General features: G+C 41.0%; 1 protein-coding gene across 1 annotated transcript in view; it reads right to left on the bottom strand.

Annotated features, from left to right (window-relative positions):
* Window positions 1-3,995: 3,995 nt before the first annotated feature.
* LOC146812342 (adenosine deaminase-like) overlaps window positions 3,996-26,712 on the bottom strand; it is a 195,416-nt gene continuing 172,699 nt past the window's right edge. The window contains exon 11 of the mRNA XM_085619335.1: window positions 3,996-6,425. Within this exon, the coding sequence (XP_085475461.1) occupies window positions 6,339-6,425 (87 nt within the window). The 3' untranslated portion in view covers window positions 3,996-6,338. The remainder of the gene's footprint in view (window positions 6,426-26,712) is intronic.

Below are 26,712 nucleotides of genomic sequence, written 5' to 3'. Positions count from 1 at the left end.
GATGCATATGCATCGTACAAATCCACCTCTGACCTTCCACTTTCTCCACCAGCCTAGCTAGCATCTTTCCCATATTATTCCCCATCTCATATATAGGGAACTGCCATACCCTGCAGAGTGTCCTGCCCGCCTGGTGGACCAGGCACCTATAGCTGTCCCTAAGATGGGCGAAGCTCATTGCCAGATCCGTGTCTGATGTCTCAGCGTACATGGCCTCTCCATCCAGTAACTCTTCCTTCATTTCCAATACCATTTTTGTCCTGTTATGTCTCTTGCTCACCACATTAGCTATGAGTTGGCCCCTCACGACTGCCTTATACGCCTGCCATAGGACAATCTCGGAAGGGACCAACCCTTCGTTTTCCTTCAACTACATGGTGGTCACTTCCTTGACGTGTCTCCAGATGGCCCAATCGATAAACACCCAGGGGGTGCAGGTGCCAACCAGTACTGGTCCAGGATCCATAGGCCCACAGCTCTGTGAAGAGAGGGAAGTGATCAGAGTTGCCCCTAGGCAAAAACAAGGTGTTCCTTTATCTGTGCTGTTGGACCCCCTACACTAGGAAGTAGTCCAATCATGACAAAGAGCACATCTCGTTGGCTGCATGAGAGGATTGCCTGACACCCGGATGTGAGGCCCGCCATACCCTTTGCTGCCAGGAATATGCAAACAATTGGGTCATCCCTGTGTGTCCCCACCCCCGATTGAAGCATCCTATCTAGTTCCCCTGTAGTTTCCGATTGTAGTCTCCCCCTACAATTAACATCGCTTCTAGGCACTTGACCATCTACCAACCCACCTCTTCCAATCCAGTCGCCTGAAGGCCGGCAGGAGATATCAGAAGGCTACGATTAGGTTTCCTTTTTCCATGTGCCTCCCCACTCGGTGCCCAACATCCAGGATCCACCAATGTTTTTGTGATCTGGAATGGTATGGACCTATGGGCCAGGATTCCGGTTGCCCTCGTACCCGTGTAGTAGACCGCGTGTACCAAAGTTCTGTACTGGCCTCAACTCAGGAAATCACATTGCGTACCCTTCAAATGTGTTTCTGGTAGCAAAATCAAATTGTGTGATTGGTGCCCCAAATATTTCATCACCGCCCCCTTTTTCAATGTGTTACCAAAGCTATCGACGTACCATTAAATGATCTCCAGAGAGGTGTTTTCCCCAATCCATTGGAGATTAGTCTGCATCATGGTCGAGGACTGAGTGTTTTCCATTTCGTCTTGTTTGCCACTGTGTGCAGGTCTAGAGCCACAGCCCCCCTAATATCCCACGCCCTCTCCCTCCCTGTCACCTTTTTCTGCGAGTATAAAAAGAGCTGCCTTCCCCCAATGTGCGAGATGCCTATCACCTCCACAACATTTTGTATATCTTACTACTATGTCCAAAGATCCAAACTAGCATCCGAATGCTGTCATGCCCCGCTGGCGCCATCTCCATCTGGTTCACAGAGATCTGGGCCTTCCTCAGCAGCCACTCCCAAGCTCCTGTGGGTCAGGCCCTCCTCCCACCCATCCCCATCTTCAACAAGCTAATCTGCAGTCATGGGTGTCACTACTGGGAGGCCTGGGTCTTTGGCATCTTAAAGCTGAATTTCTGAGCCATGGAATTACAGCATGAGGCTCAAAATTAATCCACAAATGTTGAAATGGTAAAATACAGGTCTTTATAAAGCATTGCACTTGTCATCAAATGAGTGTCTTGCAAGTATTTACCATGTATATTTAACATTCAAACTAGCAAAAAATGTTTAATGAAAAAATTAGTCAAAAGAGATTATGCACAATGCTCATAAAATCAATTTACATAAGATGTAGTATAAACAAAAACAAAAAGTAAGTAGCAAGGCATCTTCATTTTTAAGATAGTAGATGTAAACCAGGATTTCGTAAATCAGTGGATAGAGTGCATTAGTGTTAGCAAGGCTGAGATGAGACTAAACAGTAAGTCCAGAACATTAAATTATAAGTGCTTTACAACTTTGCAAGGCTATATATTAAGGTGGTTGGTGTTGTTGCTTCGGAAATGATAATAAATCGGGTCCTGTAAATGAAAGGTTTGACAAATCTGGCTTTACACAGAACATAATTTATGTCTACTGGGTCACCCCTCCTTGATTTTCATCCTCAGGGATGTGAACTGAACACCAACATAATTTGAGAGAATATCTTCAGAGGTCCTTAAAAATTCACAGCCAGCCTAATAAATAATTATAATTGTTTTGTAAGAATTCATGCTTCCACTGTCCCTAGAATGACTGGTATCTGCATCAGCAGAACTGGGGTTCTAAAATTAAGAGAATGTATTTACATTTAAGCTCCTTTTAGGATTAGGATCCTGTTCACAGATGACATGGTGTATAGATGCTTGCAAGTTTCACTTGAGCATCCCTATCAAGGTAAACATCAAACTATTTTCTGGTTAGACCTGGACTGTAGATACTCAACTAACCTTGGGTGCTGTTGTTTAAAATCTTTACCAGATTAGGGTGTCAAGGAAATCCTTTTACACCAGCATTTACGTGGCATGCCCCTATGCCTTTGCATGAAGCCCTTCAGCTAGCCATTGTTATAGAAATTTTCGCAGGTAGAGGGGGAGGGTGTTCCAGGTCCTGGTGGCTTGATGGGAGAAGGATCTGCCTCTGGAAGTAGTTCTCTGGATGCGTGGGACCGTGGCCAGGGCGTGGTCAGCGGAGCGGAGTTTCCTGTTAGGTACGTAGAAGGATAGTCGACTGTTGAGATAAGCTGGGCCGGTTTTGTGGAGTGCCTTGTGTGCGTGGATAAGAAGCTTGAAGGAGATTCTTTTGTCGACGGGGAGCCAGTGCAGGTTCCTCAGGTGGGGGGTGATGTGGTCGCGGCGTGGGACGTCAAGGATCAGGCGTGCCGAGGCATTCTGGATTCTCTGTAGTCTGTTGATGAGCTTGGACGAGGCTCCAGCGTAGAGCGCGTTTCCGTAGTCGAGTCTGCTGCTGACTAGGGCCTGGGTGACTGTTTTCCTCGTGTTTGTCGGGATCCATCTGTAGATCTTGCGGAGTATGCGGAGGGTATTGAAACAGGTGGAGGAGACTGCGTTGACTTGTTTGGTCATGGAGAATTTCGAGTCGAGGATGACTCCCAGGTTGCGTGCATGGCCGGTGGGGGCCGGGGGGGACCGCAGTGACGTGGGCCACCAGGAGTTGTCCCATGCGGAGGGGTTGAACCCGAGGATGAGGATTTCCTTGTTATCTGTATTCAGTTTGAGGTGGCTGTCCTCCATCCAGTCTGCGACGGCCTTCATTCCCTGGTGGAGGTTGGATTTGGCGGTGAGGGGGTCCTTGGTGAGGGAGAGGATCAGCTGAGTGTCGTCGGCATAGGAGATTATGTTGAGGTCGTGCTGTCGGGCGATGCGTGCTAGTGGCGCCATGTAGACATTGAACAGCGTCGGGCTGAGGGAAGATCCTTGAGGACTGGCCATTATCGTTAACAGCTCTGCTATATCTAAGCAGATATTATGAGGAGTGTGGTATGAGGTCCTTGCTGGGTCATGAATGGAAAGCATTTCTTAAATCCAGATTTGGGTATGCTTTTTGTGCAGCACAGTGTTTTCAGGGACTACATGTACACCTATGTTGGCAGGAGATGAAAGACTGAAAGAGGTGGTGTCACTAAAACTTATTGTTAGATTTAAGAGAGAACACTGTTTCAAGCACAGTGTGGAAGTTTGTTAAGAAGGAAGTAATTTGTTACTTCAATGAGGATTTATGTTTTAAGCTCATGCCTCAAATTAGGAGTGCTTTTATTTATTTAATGTGTTTCTGTGGCTACACCAACATTCTACTGTCTGTTAAAAATAATAAGGACTAGATCTGCTACCTCAAGTAATGTTGCATTCATGGTTCCTTTTTCTTTGTAGACTGTTGTTCTGATAGTTTTCAGATTTGGATAAAGAAAAGAAAATTAGGTACACCTTGTAAAGCAAATAAATTGGAAATAAAAAAGGCTGAATATGTCTGGCTTCCACAAAAGTACATTTTTAATAGCAGTACCTTAAATTGTCAATAGATTATTTATATACATAATTTAGCTGTAAGAATTCTACATAAAAGATTTGTTTATTTATTGTACAAACTGCATATATTTATCTTTGTTCTGAAAACTTTTTGCTCTCCTAATAAGCACAACATGCAGCTGCACCGTGCACCACCTCTTTTCTGCCTTTCATCTGCTGCCATTATATCTGTACATCTACCACTTGAAGGAAATTTGCTACACTAGAATGACACATCATCATAACCAGTACCCATGCTCAGCATCTTCCATGGTTCTCATCTTACCAGACATCATCAGACTGGAAAAGTGTAAAAAACCAAAGCAACAAGTCTTTGACATCCATGCACCCAAGATGTTGAACAACATCTCTGTAGACAGGGCTCTAATCATTAAAATTCTGCTAGTGATTCCACTGGCTTTGTGGCTCTATTTATAAAAGAATTAATCCCTACAGAAGATGGCAAAAAATCACAAAAAACACCAAGCCTTGGAAAGGACAGCCAGTGTACCAGACAGGGCCGTTATCGATTAGCACAGGAAAATATGCCAATTGACAACTTGTTAGAATTAAAGCAGCCCAATACAGGATTGTAGTGGTCAGCTTACTGGCACTCCCACTAGGCAAACCTGTTTGCCGCTCTTATAACAAACTTAGTGAACCGGATGTTAAGCATCGGATTCTCTGGGTTCATGGATGCACGGATGGCTTGTCGGCAGGAGCTCACACCAAGTTTGTTCCATTTGCCCCGTTAAAGCATTCTTCGGTCAATAAGTGGTGCAGGGCAAGGACATACCACAAGCTTGATCTATTCTTTACTGCACCCGCACCCCCTACACATTATATTGTCATTTATGCGGCGCCAGGCAGGTAGATGATGCCAAAAGGGCCATTCCCCCATCCTAAGGCTCAGAAATCTTTTTTTTCCAAACAACTGCATAGGTGCACAACACATGTGGTGCCACAATCCCAGGCTTGAACCCTTACATAATCGTCCAGGCATGTTTACGTTTTGCCAGTTGTGTCTGTCTGAATAAAAAGACCAGGAGCAAACCCTCTTTTGATGTACATTTTGAGGACCTGCTGAGATGAATATTCTGTATATATATATATATTCAATCCTTGAACAAGAATGTAAATGTAATTCAAATAACCCAGTGCCCAATGTAGTTACAGTGGGTCTAAATCCAAGCCTGATTTGAGAGATCTCTGGCAATATAAATATGTTCCATTTGCATTGTCTAGTGTAAATGTATTTTCATTTGGTAACCCTATAAACCGAATATGGATCCGGCCCTATCTGTTCTATGCTGGGCTGGGCAGCTCTGTTGCTTTAAACACAAGCAATGATTTCATGTAATATTTCTTTGAATCCTAAAAGTCAAAAAGAGAAACTCAAGTCCATGTTTCAATGCATTTTTAAAAATGATTATTTAGACAAATACCTAAAACAGGCAAAGTCTAAGATTTATGATTTAAGATTCCTGCTTGGAAATACATTTTCTTCCAAAATATTTGCAGGTGTTCTTATAGTCTGCAATTAATATGTGGTGTCTAGAGATATATTACCATACATAATCCATTTTAAAGTCATGCACTATGATTATGTGATGGGGGAATGTTTGGGTTTGTTCTCAAATATCACTTTGTTTCCTTTTTCATTCTGGATTCAGAGCAGCTCCAAGGTCGGTTGTTGATTCAGTGAGAGGTATGTATCCTGGATGAGTAAACATGAAGAAGCAAGCACTTGCAGCTCGATACTGTATGTGTACAATAACTGCAGACATGTCAAATGGGAGAGGGAATGGAGTTGGAGGGAGATGAATGGCAGAGACTGACTCTAAATTCAGGTGAGCAGTAACTGCGGCACACAGATTCTGTATTTGTTGTACGAGTAAAGCAAGTATATGTGGCTTAAACACTTGAAGAGAGAGTAAAAGTATCATGAGGTTCATATAGAGATGGATATATGGGAAATTACTAATTTGTCCAAGTTGACTACAAAGATTTTTGGAAAGTAACTACATTCCAGATGTTTTCAAATCAATAGCTATATAGAAACTGAAAACCAGTCAGCATTTTCTGAGAAATTCATCAAATTCAGTAGGATATTCTAATAATAGTTTATGGTAAATGCAAAGGACGATAAAGAAAAACAATATATTCTTTGTCAGGACTCAAACAGCACTAAGGACTCCTCCAGTGTTTAAGATAAACATGGGTGAAACTAAACACAATAATTACTGCATTGAACTAAGGTGAATTTAAAAAAAGATGCTTGGACTATTTGAGCACACAGGATTATGTCAGTGTTTATAAGCTTCACTGAGTTGCTTTATCAGTTCTTGCTTTTCTTTGTCAGGTAAGAAGCTGGATTGTGCTGCATTCAGGTTCTGAAAAAGATTCAGTATAAGGGAGTATGAGTAAACATATTTTAACCATTGCACTTACCATATTGCTTGTGTAATAACACTATCCATTTAAAGAAAAATCACAGTTGTTGCCCCTATTACTCTATTAAAGTATGCAAGAACATATATGGTCATGATAATCTTGTAGAAACACACCTACATTTCGAAAGCAAAATCATGGATAAAAGAAACAATTGTGAGTGAGTGAGTGGGGAGTTAACAATACAACGAAACACTTCAGGATCCCTGCTTCAGCTTCTGAAATAAATGGTGCATCAGATATTTCTAACAACCCATGTCAAAAGACCCACACCTGTCAATGTGTTGATATAAAATGTAGAGTTCTCATGGATAATTGTAACATTATCAATTAAACACATTGGTATGGCAATCACAGATACTACAAATATGCAAATACCCAGTTCCTGATTACCAAATAGGCAAAGTAGGCACCTAATATTGATTTGATATTGAAATAAAATTTCAATCAAGCTTTCTTAAATTGTTTGCAGAGAGGCCCCCAAAATGTAGATTGCCTAGGGGCCTCCACCAGGCCTGGACTAGGTGTAGCAGGCACCGGGCGTTTCCCTAGTGGGCCGCCAGGGTGGGGGCCAGTTTCGGACCCCTGGAGGCTGTTTTTGTTACCGGGGGCTTGTTGGGCAACATAGCTGTAATATCGGGCTCCTGTAACAAAAGCAGCTGCAGAGTTTTCCACACGCACCCACTCTGGCTAGTCCGACACTATTGCCAGGGTCAGTAAGCGTTCCCAGTCAGGCCCTGGCTACACAGGGTTTAATCTGGCACTGCAAACATCTTCTAGCATCCAGGTTATGCGGTCAGGTTATGACAACCCTCGCTTGGAATCCCCAGCAGGGGGCGTCCATTTTTTTTATACCGGTCACCACAGAGGAATAATCACTGACTCCAGTAATCTCATAATGCTTACTGTATGACACTGAGACCCATTCATGGTGGTCTGGCTCTCTCACCTAGTTGAGGGTAACTAGCCTGAGCTGTTGAGGTTTGCTGAACCCTGCCATTAGATGTTTTAGAATGGTGAAGCTTCAGCAACAAAAACGACTGTGATTTTATTCACCGTTTCCAATCCTGAATTTAAAATAACTAAGGGGCATATGTATCAAACGATTTTGTATTCGCAAACGCTGCGAATCGCAAAAAAACAGCATTTGCGAATACAAAATCGCAAAAGGAGATGTATGAGGCATTTCAGCCTCGCAATCTTAAGGAATCGCTAAATTTGCGATTTCTTAAGTTTGCGTAAGCATTTAAGAAATCGCAAATTGCGATTTCTTAAATGCAATGTAACACGCACCCAAGTTGTGCGATTTCTCCTTAAGAAATCGCAAATTACCACCAACTTCAAGTTGGTGGTAAATTGTGATTTCTTTGAAATATGCACTTTTTTGCATATTTCAAAGTGCCATGTGGTGCACATACATGCCCTTAGGACATGTATGTGCGCCATATGTGCACACATGCTGATTTCAGGGGTGCATCAGGGTGTCATCATGACACCCTTGCACCTTTGAAAATATTCTCAATTTGCGATTAGCAAATAGCGAATCGCAAATTGAGAAGGACTTCCCATTCATTGCTATGGGCCTCCTGGCCCATAGGAATGAATGGGAAGGTATTCCTTAATTGCGATTTCGCAATTTGCTAATCGCAATTAAGGAATTTTAAGAAAACGCAAAAGTTGTGCGATTTTTTAAATACATCCCGTTTTGCAATTCTCAAATAGCGATTCTCAAAAAAATCGCTATTTGAGAATCGCAAATGGAGATGTTGATACATATGCCCCCTAGTCCCCAGAGTAGCCTACGTATTAGAGTTGCTCCATATACTGATTGTTTCACTCGGTAAACATGCCCTGTGAACGGATTTGTTAATGCCTTATGACTGAAATGAGCATTTGTGGCCTTGGGTTACAACCAATAATCAGGGCCACTAGAGTTATTATGCAGCAAGGGAGTACCAAATAATGCAGCAGGAAAAGGCACATTCTTTGGCATATTGTGGGACATTTTGTGCACATTTTGTGATAGTATTCCTTCATTATTTTGTGATATTTACACATAGTAAAACTATCTGTGCAAAGATTCCACCTCGTTAACAACCAAACACAGCAATAGGCATCTGCACGTTGATCAATTAACATTTCACAGGGCCTTCCACTGTGTTAGACCTGGTAGCCTTAGTGTGGTTTCCCCTGACATTTTGCCTTCCTGCCTGTTTTGCTGACTTCATTTTTGCTAGCTTTAGGATTCTGGGCACTTTGCCATTGCTAACCAGTTTAATAATGCTAAAATAAGAACAACTGCAGAGGCTGTACGCTATTGTTTCAGGCTCCAAGAGGACAGTGCAATTATAAGGACGGTTCAGTTTTTAGAACATGCCTATAAAATATTAATTGGTTAGACTGCTTTTAATATATGTATAAACCTGGTATTACTAATTATGTATGTTCTTTTATACAATGTTTAATCATGGAAATTATTTTATCTCAATGTTTGCATTTTCTCTTTTATTGTAATCAAATGATTAATACAAAAAAGTATTTTAAACTCTAAAACTGGCAACCAGTGAAGTCTCTCCTCGTATCAAGACACTGATGAATATTTTGGTATTTTATACAATAGGCAGATTGCCATGTTCTGCATAATTTTTAATGACTGGGTCAGATTTTCTGGAAGGTCCTGATACAGAACATCGGCACAGAACATCGGCACAGTCCAGACTTCAAAGAGGTTTTACATGACCTGGTAGAGAAAAACTATCAAGTTCGGTTTTCACTGCTGCAAGGCCTATATCTCCCATAGGTTAACATTGGGATTGCCTTAAAACATCTTTTAAGAGTAAATTTCAACTGGGAAAAGATAGAGACTTGGAGTTTGGTGTCTCTGGACTCACAATTTATAATTATAATTTATGAAGGTTGATTTTAAATTGTAAGTCTGAAAAATCCCACTTTTAAAGGGAATGGAGCCCTAAAATCAGAACTTTGCTGGATCCAAGGACATTCTGCCAGAAAGACGAGCTGCTGAGCTGTAGGATGGACTTCCACTCTGCTAACTGCTTTGCTGTGTTGGCCTGTTGCCTGCGGATTGCTTTGCTGTGGGAGCGACTGCCACTTTGCTACCTGCTTTGCTGTGCTGGTCTGCTATCTGCTGCCTCTTGTCTGGGAGTGAGAAGGACTGGACCGGATATGTACATCCTTGAACCCAAGTTTCTTCAAGGTCTTGCTGGCTTGCCCCCTGTTTTTAAAGTCTCAGGGCAATCAAAGACTTCCTTCAATTCTGCTTCAACTGCTGGCAAAGAGCGATATCCTTCTGTAGCTGTGAAGTGCTGTTGAGTTCCCGTCTCCTCTTATGAAGTTGCCCTGGAGGTACAGTTCTAGAGCGGCAGAGTGCTCTGGAGACCTGCTTTCCCTGACAAGGGGTGGCTCTTGCCGTTTCCTTCTCCAGCAGTGGAGGAATCTGTGGGTGCTCTTCTCCAGCTGTACAGTCACTTGGGAGGTATGCTTCTCAAGCTGTGAAGTGACCCTTCTCCTGGATTTGTCTGGATGAAATCTTCTTAAGCGGTGCAGTGGCTCTGGATAGGAAATAGCCAACTCCCATTCTGGAGGTTCAGTGACGACGCAGCAGCAGAGGTCCAGACCGCAAGGCTCAACGAAGATGCAGTGCCTGTATTGTAGGGGTCGACAATGACGTGGGACCAGACTGCAAGGCTCAACTTCGGCACATCGACCCAATTGCATGATTTGGAGCCGACACATCGAGTCTTCAAAGCCGACGCTTGCTCCATCCAAGGTACTTTTTCAGCGGGCCCTGCATTGGTCCTGTCGCTGGCCTGCCCTCCATCGCGATCAGCTTGAAACTTTGTATTTACTAAGGTCCAGCGTGACCTCAAGTAACCCCTAAGCATTATTGAATTCTAAGCACTATATTGCAGCTTATTCTTTAAAAATTCATACCTCAAGTTCCACTTATTGGATTTTTGTCATTTTGGTCTTGATTTACTCCTGTAAATACTCTCTATTGTTTTACCAGTGAGGAGTCTTTTTGTGGTGTTTTCAGTAATCTGTAATTTAAGTGTTGCACAAATACTTTACATATTGCCTCTTAACTTTGCCCTGACTGCTCTGTGCCAAGAATCAGAAGGTGAATAAATGTTAATTTAAGTTGTGTATCTGACTTACCCTGACTAGGATTGTGGTCCCTACTTGGACAGGGTGCAAACCTCTGCCAACTAGAAACCCACATTCTAACACACTGTAAAACATGTTGCCTAATTTTTAGTAACTGTTTAAGCTAGAAACTAATTTTTTATTTGAGGATTATGTACCAAATGCGTCAAGTCAATAATTAGGTAGATAAGGTCATGGCCACAGAATCAAATATTTTCAGTGGCCCTACCAAAACTTCTCAAAAGTAAAAATGACAGGTGGCAAAAAGCTGAATATTAGTGCAAAAAAGACAATGATAGGGATTTTTGATAAACACTCACCTGTGAGGCGCACATTTATGATAAACGAGGAAAGATTTGATTACTTGGGAATTCAGTAGGATGAGGATTTAAAATGGATGATGCAGGTTTCTAAAAGCGTCCTTGACCTTACATAAACATCTACGGCTATTTGAACATTCACCACTGCCAGGGGTGATACATTATTAGTTCGGCAATTAAGGTCTATCATACAAAAGCCAGTGCAGTCTCACCTAATGTCAAGAGATAAGGATATAATCGAAAATATAATGGATGAATACATTGATTAGGAGTCAACTACAATATAGGCTAAAATGTGCTCTACTCCATGGCTTGGTCAAGTCAGATAAGTATATTGAATGGGTACATTATGGGGTGCCCACTCTTCCCCATTGAAAATTACATTAGGAACTCTTAACAAGCATTATTTTTTCTAGTGTAGTGCTCCAGACTATCAGCTGATGTGCCAATGCTGTCCCTCTACACAATAATACTTATATCACTTTTTGTCTTTTTGCATCATATACAATTATTAGATATCACTCACTGAAACCTACGTTAACATATTTAAACATCAGAATCTCAGTGATTTCATGGACAACTTCATTAACTATGAGTAACAAATGGATTAGCAGTTTTTGAGTACATCAGCCTAGTCAATTGGAGGTAAAATAACTAGACTAACTACAGTACATAAGACCTTCTTTGGTGAAATGTGATTGTAAAACTTTAGTGAACTTTTATTACTTTTATAATTTAACATGCATAGAGTTGGTTTTAAATATTGAATATGATATTACTGAAATAGCTAAAAGTTTGCCAATAAAGCTGTGATGAGAAGTCACATTAAAACTCTAAATGTATGTCAAATACCAATTGTTTCATCAAGGAAACACTGAAGATCATTCATCTTTCCTCTACTATGCACTGCATATCATAACATAGGCAGTTTAAATATGGCTTAGTCTGTACTCTGAAAGAATCCACAGCACTAACTTATTCCTGCAGGAACTTTGATTTCAATCTCCATACACGGAGAGTGAACTAAAGTGACCTCTGAAGTTCTCCTAAAGGTCCATGTGGGAGGACAAGATGTTTACAGTATTCTTCATCTTGCAGACATCTTAAAGCAATATATTTGCTGGAAATGAGTAACCTCTGAATACTTGTTAATTCTGAAGAGCTGACCCGAGCATACCTCAAATCAGGTGAGTAATCTGATCATTGATAAGTTCTGTATAAGCCAAAACAGCCATCCCTCATTAGAGGATCCCCAACAATTTCAACAGGCACAAACAAACGGGTCATTACAATCAGCAAATACTTGTGATCGCCATGCTTGAAAAATGTGTACAAGTAAAAGTAACTCGTTGACCACCATTTGTGCCTCAATTTTCAAAGAAAAATCCTAAATCAGGTGATAGATTCAAGACCAATTTGAAACTGGACTACAGTTTGAGCCACCTGATATAGTGAGAAACACTTAACATGGGATATACTATTGTTCCTCTCATATTGTCAATCATCCTTTGTAGTCTAGTACTCTGCTTCATATAATCCAAAACTTTGCTTTTCCTAGTTTTTCAACTTGTCTTATTCTGTCACATAACTCAATTTCTTACATTTTCCACTGCCCCATTGTTCCCAACTGCAATATCTTTACAATATACAAATCAGTTTTTATAGCAATAGTAATTATTTATTTCCCACTCTCACACTATTTTTTAGATTGATGTCTGATTTCACAACTCACTGTCTCTCTGTCTCATTATGTGAACATAACTGTTTCCTACAAACAATTACACAAACAATCCATTTCATTAAAACTCAAGGTGTTTGCACTTCAAACCGTGCAATATTATTTGGAATATGCCCCAAAATGGAACCCTTTGGTGATCATTTAAGATCTGTGGTGAGTGGCAAGCCAGCCTCCCAGGCCAGCAGAGGCATTACGGACCGCCACCATCTTTACAGATCCTTGCCTCCTTGGTGGTGATCTCTGTGACATCAGTGCATCCGCTGGTGCAGTGGACACACAGATTTCACAGATGAATATCAAGTAGGCTCAGTGTTTGTTTGGCTCACACTGCATTCACTTTTTGTTTTCTCCCTGAACGTCAGGGCCATTGCTTGTTTTCCCTGTCTAGGTTCACTATGTTGCATGTAGACACAGGCAGGACCCGCCCTGCCTGGCAGTCAGTCAATACTCTGTTGTGGGAAGCCAGCAGTTCTCTTGAATCTAAATAAGGAGGGAAACTGCATGTTTAGTTATCGCCCAAACCAATAAACTTTAGTGAGCCAATTGATGTGTAAATCTGCACATGTAGATTTACTGCGGGTAAATATACTCTTACACTTTTGAGTAGCTTTACTATGTTTGGCTACTCACCATTTACAAGTGTAAAGTGCTCACAAGTGAAAACTTACATGTCACCACCACCTGAAATAGGGGTAGAGTCACAAAAAAAAAGTGAAATACAACCTTAAAAAAGTTACTTTGCAACCGTATTTGATGTTCCAACCACTTGACGGAGATCTTCACAATGGGGTTGGAGACCGCAGTATGATAAACAATAGAAGAAGTTTTAAAGTTTGTTAAGGTTTGAAATAATTTGGAAATATTTTTTTATGTTGAATATTAAGGTGAATTATTTATATATTTATTTTAAATGAAGTATAATATGACAAATATAGCAGCATTAATAACTTATTTTTCTGAAGTTTAATTTAAAAAAAGTTTAATGTACATTAATGTTACATACGTTTTTAAAATGAAAAAAGTGTTACTGCAATATTTAAAGAATACAATAAATATGTTTTATGTATAGATATCTTTTAAACATTAAATTAAATTAACATCACTTCCTATAGTATTTTATCTTAAGTCCCTACCGCGCATTTTTCTGTGGGACTGTGTTTCAGACCCAGTAGTTGGCCATTTGGATGTTAGACTTAATCCAGCTCTGAGCTTTAGTACATTTACAACTGATTTGGATCATTTTAGGCTGTAATAACTTTAGAAGGGCAGTTAGTGAATAGCAATGGATTCTTGTTTTGTGGATGGGGGCATGTCTTTCCCTAAACCCCTTAGTAATAATCCACCCCTCCTTACTCATCCCTGAACGTTGCCACTTTAGAAGCCAATACTTCCATTTCCAGCCACTAACCTTTGTCGCACCGAGAGTCACTACCAAAATGTGCACTTGTGTGTGTGGAAATCTCCACAGTCGAGCGTAGACCTCCTCACAGAAAATATAGGAGACGAGAAGGTATAGGGCTTCTATTTTCTAGTTAAGCTCTCAACTTCTTCAATCACTAGAGTGTATAGAATTCCTGCGCTGGCTGAACCAGTAGCCTCATCTTTACACCACGTATTCTGTATGCCAGGCTACACTTCTGCAATTATTTTATTCTTCATTAGAACTGCAGATAGCTCTAGCTTGAAAACGATCCTTCTCTCAACTCCTTGACACACACCACATCTATTAACCTACACAGGGCACTACTATTTTTGCCATTAATTAATTGAGTAGCAATAGGGAGGCACAGAGGAATGAAGTTTTTAAATAGAAAAGTGTTGGACTTGGCCCTCTCTACAGGATCATCCTCGAACTTTTTGCCTTTACTCTCCTTTTTTTATTAACCTGTGTTTGTTAGCTTTTAGGACTCTGCACACTTAACCACAGCTAGCCAGTGCTAACGTGCTTGTGCCCTCGCCTTTAAACATGGTGAAATATGGCTTATACCCAACTTATTCTTGTAACTCCCTTGTAAAGTGGAACTATATGTACCCAGGGCCTGTAAATGAAATCCTACTAGTGGGCCTGTAGCACTGATTGTGTCACCCACTTAAGTTGTCCTATTAAACATCTCAGTCCTGCCACTGCAGCCTGTGTGTGCAGTTTTAAATTGCCATGTCGACCTGGCAAAACACATCTTTTGCCAGGCCTGAAACTTCCTTTTTAATGTATATAAGCCACCACTAGGGTAGACCCCATGCAACACAGAAGGCCGTGGGCACTGCATTTTAAAAGTTGGGCATGTACTTTTAAGTTTTACATGTCCAGTAAAAAACTCCTAAAGTTGCTTTTCATTACTGCAAGGCCTACTTCTCCCATAGTATAACATTGGAGTTACCTTATTGCATTTAAAAGTGCTAGTTTTCAATTGGGAGCAAGTAGGAATTTTGAGTTTGGAGTCTAAATAATTTTAATTACAAACCCTCTTTAATGATAAGTAGGATTTTAAGTCACAATTCTCAAAAATGGCATGTTTAGAAAGTTGGCATATTCTTGTCCTAGACATTTGGTGCCTGCAGCCTGAATCCTGGGTCACATGACTAGGCATAGCTGGCAGTTGTCTTTTGTCTATTGCTCTCAGATAGTGAGACAAAGGAGGAATCGATGTTACCAGGATGGGCAATCATCTACCACACTTGCACATTACAAAGGCTCAGCCTGAGAACACTCACAAAGGGTTTGACACTAGTTATTTATGACCCCAGACAAGCTAGGGCCAGAGAAGAGAGACTGGGCATTCCAGGCACCTCTGGGGGTGAAAATCAGCAGAAACGTTTCCGACTTCTTAGTGGTCACCAGGTAAAAATATTGATCCCTCAGACCCAACTCTTCAGTACACCGCTGGACCAGTGAAAGTCTCAGAAAGACAGCTGTGCTGCTCAGCAAGAAGAACTGCTACTCTGTTGCCCTGCTGCCTGAGTGAAATGACTGGACCTGCATATTGATCTCAGAACCACCAGAATCATTTGAAGGGCAAGTTGGCTGGCCCCTGATCAGAGCCCAGGGACAAAAAAGGCTCTACCCATCTTGAACCAATCATCTGGACTCTACTTTAAGTGAGTCTAGCCCTCCACGTGGTGCTACCCCAGTCCTAGACCTTTGGAAGTGGGCCTGAAGGTGTTCTTCCAGCCTACCTATTGTCCTGTAAGCAGAACCGATGCAGTACAATGCATCCAATTGGAGCCGCATTGGAACCACCACAGTGTGATGCATTCTTGATGCAGGCCTTCACATAGCAAGCCCCTCATCGAAGGCATCCTCGAATATGACATGGGACTTCGCATCTTAGCCTCGCAGCACCTCCGGAACCTCTGGTGCACAACGCATTTACGATACAGGACTGTGCATCGCAAGCGCCTCATCAGCGGCATCCTCGACGACAACTCAAAACGACGCATCACAGTCCTGAAGCTCTTTCGAACCACTGCTGCATGATGCATCTCCACCGCTGGATCTCGTAACGTTCCACAACCAGGATTTAAGAAACATTGTTCAGCGGCCCTAACTTGGTCCCTGTATCGTGCCAATGCTTCATGACATTTTGCAATAGGCGCAGATTGGTTTCCTGGCTATATAAGTCACTCCTTGAGATGGTGCCTGATTGGCTACTGTTTTCACACAACAGGTGGAAAGAGGCAACTCACAGGTAGTTTCAAGGGAAAGAGAGGGAGCAATTATAAGAACATGTACACACAGTTTTGAGGAACACCCAATATACAGTTATACTACCTGCATAAAGCATACTTCACACCCTACAGACTAAATGCATTGCTACATACAAACACCATGAGCTGCCCTTGCTGTAGTCTGGTTGATTGAGATTATATTTACAGGATTTAGAGTTGCCCGGTGTTGGTTCTATTTGGGAGTCAGGTTATTGGGAAGGCATTGTTTAAGGTACGAACATGCATGTTGAGCTCAAGTATCAAGAAACGGGTGAGAAAAACCCGTAATACATTTTTTGATTTAACTCATTGCAATGCATTGGTGATCTCTTAATGGACCGCCTCACAGTATGTGGGAAAAGGATGTTAGTAAATGTGCGATAGTAGAGGGTGTCGCCCTGCACTCCAAAGAGCACTGTGGCGTGCAAAGAAAACAATTAGCAGACAAATGGTGGGAGGTAGTTTAGACCTTTCTTGGATCAGAGGAACAGCATCTAGCAAGTCAAACTACTATACTTTGCAGTTTGTCACACCACTCCACCCCCATTTGTCGTAGATTCGGTATGCCCAGTCATTTAAATGGGCCGGTACTGTCCAGTACTGAGTGGCAGTACTTTTTTATTTTGAGATGGAGAGTACCTTCACTTCTTCAAGAGAAACATAATAGCTTTAATTGGAGAGCACCAGCACTTCTCTGAAACAAACAGGTACTCTGGTACAGGGTACCTGCACTTCTATTTTTTAATTTTAAGCACTGGGTATGCCTATGTCTACTACATGTTCTTGATATTCGGGTTGGAAGTGGTGATCTTGGAAAGGATAGGAGGCTGCTAGTGGCTGGGTTGGTTTTTTGGGAAGGATATTATCATGACATGTACTAAGCTGGGATGTTGCATGGAAATTTCATTGCTCATCACAATTTTGTCTTCACAATATAATAACATGTAAACGACCTGTGGTTGCCACGCAATTGTTTTGGTACTACCTATATGGCCTCCTTTACTATGCAACTGCATCACTTTTGACAGCTAAATTGTTTAAAAGGTATTTTTTTAATTATTGGATATGCAACCAAAGCCCTAAGTTATCTAATGAATCCTACACATCATTGTTTACAAAAATTGTGGATGAGCTTCAAAAAGGCTTCTGAAGATGTATGCGAAGTGACCCAACCGATGGATGATCTGCAACAATACGTCAACAACAAACGAAGATGTTCTTTCAGTTTGGTTACTTGTTTTATGATTCAGGGGGATATAGGTCGATATTTGTTGTCAGTGAATTGCCGTCCTACAACCGGTATGATTACTGTTAGCGGCAAATGAGACTGGCAGACATCTTAAAATAATGATTTTCCAAATGATCATGCCAAAACAACGTTAGTGATCCAGTGGATCTAAAACATCAGGGGATGTGCTATGTCACAACTTGGCTGAGCAAGGAGCTGATGGGGTGGGCTAGATCAAGCTGGAGTCGGCGGACTGACATCCTTTCCATATAACCAGATTAATTGAACGGACATTGAAATCGATATAAACAAAGCAAATGAGCCCAACTTTAAAAGTAGGCCACTTCCTATGTATATGATTACTGATTTAAGTCTTGTACATAGTGCACAAGGAACTTACCTTAGAAGCACAGATTAATTCCACAGTGTCTTCCTGCAGTTCAGCTCAAGCTTTGGGGAAAGAGTCTAAATGTCATCTCTCCCAAATGCAAACTGCGGTGGCTGCATCTACCCTGCAGAGGAATGATCATGGCAATGTCTGCAATCTGGGTCTAACTGGTAAACTTCTTGCAGCGATACAGCTTATTGAAAACACAGGTACATGGTTGGATTGAGGTTTCTGAAAGTTCAATATTTCAAAGGCTAGACTCAAGCTTCACTGGTTACCCGTTGACTGTAGAATTCAGTTTAAGAATTTACACCTAGTGGCGAGATGGCGGATCGCGCTTGAGCTCCGTAAAGAGCGAGGGCCGACGGAGACATTGCTGCCGCTGAGGAATGCCCCGCTCAGCACAGAGGATGATATCTTGCCTGTGAGACTGCCGTGTGCGCTACGAGGGAGTTTTCCGGTGGTGGGAAGTGGCCAGAGTCCATATATCGGCATTTTAAGGTGGCGCTCCATGGTTTCACGAGCGGCCGCCATTTTGTTTTTTCTCTGAGGGAGTTTTACTCTCGCCTCTACACGTCGACGCTACTGTGACTATCCTGTCAGGAATGGAGTCATACAGGAACTGGTGACGTTTTTTCACTTTTTTTGTGCTTATTTTGTTTTTTTCTTCTGCCTACTGCAGTGCTGCCCATTGTGAGAACTTTTTGAGGTTTCTGCTAATATACTATTCGTCAGACGCACTGCCACTTCCTTGTGTGAGGCTTCTTTGCTCTATGCTTGATATTGGTTGTTTTCGAAGTCGGTGTGTACCTACTTGTTCCTGCAGCACATGATATCTTTTTTTTTGTGTGAGGTGGTTTTTTTTTCCTGACCGTGATCGCCTGCCATATTCACTGTTCTGCTCTTTTTGCTGCAAGTGCGTTATTCCTTCCTGCTCGTTTTTCTTATCGCACATTAAGGGTCTTACATCCCCTGGCATTTCTTGTTCTTACTCTATCTGAAGAGGTGTATTTTGTTCCTGTTGAGGTGGTTTGCCCTATGGCTGAGAATATGGCCCCTTCACCGAATACTAAAGACGTTAAGGACTCTAAAGCATCTCTTAAGAGGTCCAAACAGGTATCCCCACACCTGAGTCTGCTCCAAAAGACACTAATTCTACTCTTGAGTCCATCCTGACGCGCCTTAATGAGGTCTATGAAATTGCGCAGTCTACTAAGACTAACACAGATTTACCGCAGGTGGAGGTGTTAGCCATCAGGAATGATTTCAAGGCCCTTTCCCTTCGTGTTTCAGGTACAGAAACACGGATTAGTGGCGCAGAGGATACCATGCAAAAGCACTCTAGATCTCTCATGCAGATAGAGCATTCCATGGCAGCATTGAGGAAAGACCTCACTGAGCAAGAGGATCGTAATCACAGATCCAATCTGCGCATTTTTGGTCTTCCGGAGGATGTTGAGAAAGATGCATCTTCCATAATTGAGTTTCTTTATCAATGGATTCCTTCTACACTACAAATTTCTTTCCATAGAGATTTTGAACTGGAACGTGCACACCATGTCCCCACCTTTCGCCCCAAGTCTGCTACGCAACCAAGAGCGATAATTTTTAAACCGCTGCGTCATCAACATACAGAGCATATTTTGGCTCATATGCGGAAGGTTAGAGCTGTTTCTTGGTATGGCCATCGTATTTCAATTTCTCAAGACTTTGCCAGAGACACGGTGATAAGGAGGAAGGGCTTTCTTAATCTCCGGAAGCGTTTATCTGAGATGAATATCCCCTTCTCCTTTGCTGGTCCTTCAAAATTCCGCATTACTTTTAAAGGTCGTGTCAGAATTTTTGATGAACCTGCTGATTTGGCCTCGTTTTTGGATAATCAGATGGAGTTACAGATGGATCTTCAAACGGTGGCCTCACATGTTCCTGGTTCTTCTGGCACCTGATGCGGTTTTACATACTGCATTGTTTCTCTTCTTTGTCAGATCTATTAAGTCTAGTTGCTTTTAGATCTGCGCGGTGGTCTTTATGTCCATTGGTTTTGGTGTGTTTTTGTCGTCTTTTGGTGCTCCCTTGTTATCGTTATGGTGTAATGGTCTTTATTGTTGTTAGTTTTATTGTATAAACCTTCCAATTTTTTGTGGTAGCATCTCTTGATGGCTTGACTTCACTCCGGTTCGCGTGTCGTCCTGTTACTCCTTGCTTTCCCAGTTTGTCTCTCGATGTATTAGGTCCTGGTCCGTTTCTTATCCCGCTGTATGACTTCGGTATGTGCGTCGATTTTTTATGTGAAATTTGGTTTATTTTATCCTTTTGTGGTCGGTCTTTTTACCTCATGGCTGTCTCTTGTTATCCCGTATTTATGGAGTAGGCCATTGTTTTTTCCTTTGCTTTATCAACGTGTTGCTGTATGGCTTGTCTATATGTTTGAATCATATATGTTTATTATATGTTTATTTATGGCTATATTTAGACTCACTATGTGTCGTCTATATAGTTACTAGTTATATCTACTTTATTGATTTTTCACTGAGTGGTTTGTTTATTATGTGTTATTAATTATCTTTTTCGAGTAGGTTAGTTTTTTATAGATGCTTTGTACTTGATAGTTTTATGCCTCTTTACCTACATGTTCACTTACTTGGGCAAGCGTACCTTATTTTGCCAATTTGTGTGTATATGGCTTTATTTACTCATGCGCAGTTATCTATAAGCTTGTCTATAGATTTTACATATTTTTATATAGTATTAGTTCTCTTATTTAGCTGCCATAGGGATTCATTGATTGTTATATTGAGAAGGTACTATATGCCGTTTTTTATTATGTTTCACTTATTTTTCCCATAATGTATCATATAGTATGCTTTAGAATGTATTTCTTCTTTTCTCTTTATTCTGTTCCTTTTTCTCTTTATGAAGTCCGCTTTGGTCTGGCTCTACCTAATTGTAATGTTAACTTTTAGTTCACTTTCCACCAGCTCTTATTGCTTGCACTTGTTTTCTTTTTCTCTCTTTCCTGTTCTTACCGTTCTCTATGATTCATTTTAGTTGGTACCTATATATTAACTTGGTTAAACGTGTTGCCTTTATAGTCTTTCATTTCGCTTTGTTTTCCAAAATGTTATAATTAATTCCAGTTCTTAGCTTTTAGATAGTTCTTCTTTTAAACTTGTATAATCAGCTATGTACTGTTTTGGGGCTTTTTATGCTGTTGTTTTTCTTCCTCTTGATGGCCCCTCGCTCTTTTTCCCATGTCCCCCCTTGTATGAATTTGGTCTTTTTCAGACTTGCCTTATGGGCCCTTCTCTCTCTCTTTCTGTGTATTTTCTTGCTTTCTGTTTCCTCTTTTTTCCTTTTTTCTCTTCGGATTTCCTCTTTGGTTTCACCTTGTCTTGTGTTGGCCTTTGATGTCGGCTGGTTGGTTCTCCTGGTTGTTGCACTTCATTTGTCATATATGAAATGTCTTTTTTTCCTGATAATGGTTCTATGTCTGGACTAAATATACTTTCCCTTAATGTTAAAGGGTTAAATCACCCAGTTAAAAGGTCAAAGATTTTGGACTACTGTAAATCTCTTTCTTCGGATCTCGTCTTTTTTCAGGAGACAAAGCTCTCTGCCAAGGAGGCGTTGTTTCTGAAGAAAGAGTGGGTCTTTGATGTTGCTTGTTCAGATGCTTGTGGTAAAAGAAATGGGGTAATTACCTTAGTTTCTAAACACTCTGGGTTATCTATCGTTTCCTCTGAACAGGATACAGAGGGACGTTGGTTACTATCTAAGGTGTCCAATGGTAATGCTGACCTATTTGTCATGAATATTTATGCCCCCAACAAGGATGACCCGTCCTTTTGGAAAGCGATCACCAAAAAGCTAAATGATACACCTCACTCTGGTAATCTTATTGTAGGTGGAGACTTTAATTTGCCAATGGATCCCATCTTAGATAGGAATTCTGCCTTTAATTTTCGTCCCCCTAAAGCACACAAACAAATGATTAATATGTGCTCTCTTACCCATCTTCAGGATGTCTGGCGTCTTCATAATCCCACTGGTAGTGACTTCTCCTTTTTTTCTTCCCCTCACTCGTCCTTTTCACGCATTGATTATCTTTTGGTTCACTCTTCTCTGGTTCAATCTTCTTCTTCTCCGCTTATTCACCCTATTTTAATTTCTGACCATGCCGCAGTGACCTTTACTCTTATGTCCTTTGTCCCTAGGGCACGAGCTCGTTCGTGGAGACTAAACACAGAAATTTTACATGATGAGTCCTTGGTGCGAGAGTTTTCCAATGATATTGAGACTTTTTTTATTGAGAATGTTGGGTCAGTCAGTTCCCCTGTTGTTCTCTGGGACTCTTTTAAATGTACTTTCCGTGGTCAGGTCATTAAATGTATGTCAAGGAGAAACGCAGCCATTAAAAAGGAACTCACGGACTTAGCAGATGAGATCAAACGTCAGGAATCCCTTTTTCGACATTCTCAGGATAAGACCTGCCTCCAATCTATTAAGAATTTAAAGTATACGTACAATACTATAGTCACTAAGAGAGCTCATATTGGCCTGCAGGCTCAGAAATCTAAGAGATTGCTGTTAAAAAATCGTGCGGGCAAGATTCTTGCAGCCACTTTAAAGTTTCAGGAATCTTCTTGTAATTCTTTCCAAATTCCTTCTATTACTGACCAGCTTGGTAAGAAAAAATTTCAAACTGCAGAAATTCTTGAGGTTTTCCGCGATTTTTATAATAATTTATATACCCCGTCTGCTCAAGCTTCTTTTGAACAATGTCAGGAGTTCTTGAAGTCGGTTCCTTTGAAAGTTGTTTCGGAGGAAGATAATCACTCATTAAATTGTCCGATTACTTCTGATGAAATCATCTCCGCGATTAAAGCTACTCGGTCTGGTAAAGCTCCTGGTCCTGATGGATATCCTATTGCGTTTTATAAAACCTTTATTCCCGTGCTTGTCCCGAAACTCCAATCCGTTTTTGATGCTTTTATTAAGGATGGTTCTGTGTCTGGTTCCGCGGCTGATGCTACTATTGTAGTTATCCCCAAAGAAGGGAAGGATCATGCAGATCCCAAAAATTTTCGTCCCATTTCCCTTCTTAACATGGAAGCTAAGATCTTTGCTAAAATCTTAGCTAAACGTTTATAGTCCTTTATTCCTCAATTGGTTCATCCCTCCCAAACAGGTTTCGTAAAGGGGCGTCTTGCACGTGATAATATTCGTACTTTTTGTCATATTCTTGGTGCCGCCAAGCGATCTAATCTTCCGGCGGCGGCCTTGGCCCTTGATGCTGAAAAGGCCTTTGATAAGGTCTCTTGGCCTTTTTTAAGAGCTGTTCTATGTGCACATAATCTTGGTGATTCCTTTATTCGTATGGTTATGTCTCTTTACTCCCGACCTAGGGCTAACATACAGGTGAATGGTGCTACGTCTTCTTTTTTTAACCTTTGTCAGGGCACTAGACAAGGGTGTCCTTTGTCCCCTCTCTTATTTTTGTTGTCCATTGATCCTCTCCTCAGATTGATTGACTCGCATCCAGATATTAAGGGGTTCTCTTTTGGGTCTCAGCAGATTAAAACAGCTGCATATGCAGATGATGTTCTCATTTTTTCTGATGATATTGCACTGGCCATCCCTGCTATTTCGGATACGATTTCTCTTTTTTCAAAAGTTTCAGGATACACTCTGAACAAAGATAAGACAGAGATGTTTCCCTTAAATGCTTACTGCTTCTCCTCTCATATGGGTTCGGCGGGATTTAAATGGCAATCTAAACAGCTAAAATATTTGGGTATCTATTTTTGTTCCACCCTATATGCTACGGCTACTTATAATGAATCCCAAACTATTCTTAAGGTGAGACGTCTTTTAGAAAATTGGTCTCCGAAACATATCTCTTGGTGGGGCCGAATGCAGACTCTTAAAATGATGATCACTCCTATTATTAATTTTGTTTCCTCTATGCTTCCAGTAAGGCTTTCTGAGTCCTTCTTTCATGAACTTGATTTGCTTACTTCTAAATTTATATGGAATGACAGAAGGGCTAGGATTGCTTATAAATTTTTACGGAAATCTTATGATATGGGTGGCTGTAATTTTCCTGATTGGGGGAAGTATCAAACTGCCTTTCTGGCGTCCCAGGGTGCCCTTTGGTTTTCTTCTCCATCTATTCATGTTCCAGCATGGTTGACAATAGAACAGGAACTGGCCTCCCCATTGCCGACTGCATCTTTTTTAACCACGAATACCCTTTCTATTCCATTCTCTCGCTCTATTATTTTAGACACTATTGCTGCGGTTCGCAAGGTTGATAAGAGAGTAGCAATTCCACTGCATAAAACTAGATGGTCGTCTATTTGGCGCAATTCTAAAATCAAAATTAATATTGACCCTGAGTTGATGTCTTACTGGGCTGGGAAAGGTGTCTCACTTGTTAAACATCTCTACGATTCCAACAATGACCCTTCCCCTTTCTCATCCCTTGCTCAACAATTTTCTTTATCTAATTTAGATTTTTATACTTTTCTTAAGATTAAGGTTGCACTTGCTAAAGTGCACCTTCATCCTTCTTCCCCTATGATTACGCTTTTTCAGTTATGGTTCAGGACTGGTCATGTTGCGTCTCGGATTTACAAATTTTTATCGTCCTCTACACTCCCTTCCCAAACTGTCGCACAGCAAAAATGGTTACATCATTTTGATCATAGTGTTACTGCTCATATCTCTTCTGATACTTGGCAAGATATTGGTAAATTTTCTCTTCGTAACAAAATTGCCCCCTCTTTAATGCAGTCTAAGTTTTTCTCTATTAATCTTCTTCACTGGACTCCCATTCGTCTGTATTCACTTAATCTCAAAGAAGACAATTTGTGCTGGAGTTGTGGGCTTCTACCAGGTGATTTTCAACATATGTTCCTTGATTGTTCCCTTCTCCAACCCTTTTGGGATTTAGTTCACAAACACCTCATGCTCATCTTTAACATCAAATTCCATCTGTCTTTTCCATTAATTCTTTTGGGTCCTTTGGCGGCCCCAGTCCCTCTGCCTTTAGATCCCATGGAGTTACAATTGCTGGACCTCTTATTGACTATTGCAGTCAAAGTAATTCTCATGGAGTGGAAATCCTTTTCGTCCGTCTCTTACCATACTTGGTGGGCTTGGGTTTCCTTTCTACGAAGTGCTCACACGTCAGTTGACCATGCTCATCTATCCCCTTCTATTTCCTCTGGTGTTTGGAAAGCCTTAGATTCATACATGGAGTTGGCCTCCGAAGGGCTGGTGGAGCAATATCCCTTTGATTTGTCTGGTTAGTGTTGTCTTGTGTGTCGGGTGATTCCTCTGGAAATCCTCTCCTCTTCCTTTTCTTCTCTCTGTCTCTCTTTTTCTTTCCTCCTCTCTTTTCTACTCTTTCCGTCTTTTCTTTTCTCCTTTCTTCTCTTTCCTCTTTTCCCTAGTTTGCCATCTGTGGGTGATACTTTTGATAAGTATCTTTGGCAGATATCATTTTGGGTCGTCCCTCCTTAAGTAATTTATTTATCTGATATCTGCGGATTAATGAATGACAATGATTTGATTTCCTATTTATTTAATTTCATTTTAATGTATCTATTACCTCTGTCCGTTATCAATTGTATCACTTTTGCTTGTATCTTATGTTTCATATTTGCGTCTTTAAAATAATAAAATTCTTTTGAAATGAAAAAAAAAAAAAAAGAATTTACACCTAGTTCCCAAGACTCTCCAATGCACAGGGCTCCTGGACTCACAAGCTTGCAACACAAAACATGAGCCAGCAGATTCATTGCACTTCTCCTTCAAGATTCTTGCAACAGTTCCTCGGTTTAGAATGGCTCACTTTAGAGGAAAATATGTCACAATGCTAGCAGTCAAAGCCCGGGATCAGCTGCCTACCTCTATGCAATTGATGGACAGAAATCTAATTTCATTTGTAGGGGTCCATCATAATCACGTGTAGAGCGCATCTTCATATTATCTTGCAATTTTATCAACGTGAAGTGTTAGGATTGTGAAATGTATTCACGTAATTACATGTCATATTTAAGGTTACTGACAAATAGTATGGAGAATTAACGTAGGAAATGAATGTAACTAGCAGAAAACATTTACTCAAAGAACTCGTGTTGTGAAATTAATGTTACTAATATACTGAATGTGTTTAATGATGATGTTTGTATAGTACTGAAATGTGTTAGTTAAAATGCAACAGGGTTATGCCAATTTGTAATGCTTAAAGCGACACGTTGTTATGTTAGCTAAATTCTAAGGCCTGAAATACAAGTCCCTCAAAACTCTTGCTTTAGAATTATTAGTTGAACTTCATGGGCACTGTAGAATCTGTTCTTTCTCATGTTTGCATTGCAGGTGGAGATTGATTCTTTAAAGGAAAATAATGTATTTGTTTTAGTAGCTAGGCAAGGAGGGAAGAAGTTACAATCGCGTGGCTTGGATCGATAAAAGACACTAGGTTTCACACGGGGGAAGGCCTGGGAACCAAGAACAAAATGTTACCAAGGTTGCACATGGAGAACACCATGGAAAAGTACGTCCAGAACTGTACCTAGAGTAGATGGCATGCGCAAGGTGCACTATGGGAATTCTACCTGTGGATAACTGTTTGTTGGAATTAGGGAAATTGCCCACTTCTTTTTGCTTCAAGAGG

The sequence above is a fragment of the Triturus cristatus genome, chromosome 7 (assembly GCF_964204655.1).
Source record: "Triturus cristatus chromosome 7, aTriCri1.1, whole genome shotgun sequence".
NCBI classification, from domain to species: domain Eukaryota; kingdom Metazoa; phylum Chordata; class Amphibia; order Caudata; family Salamandridae; genus Triturus; species Triturus cristatus.
Note: the sequence above shows the minus strand (reverse complement) of the source record. Positions and strands in the feature narration are given on the sequence as shown.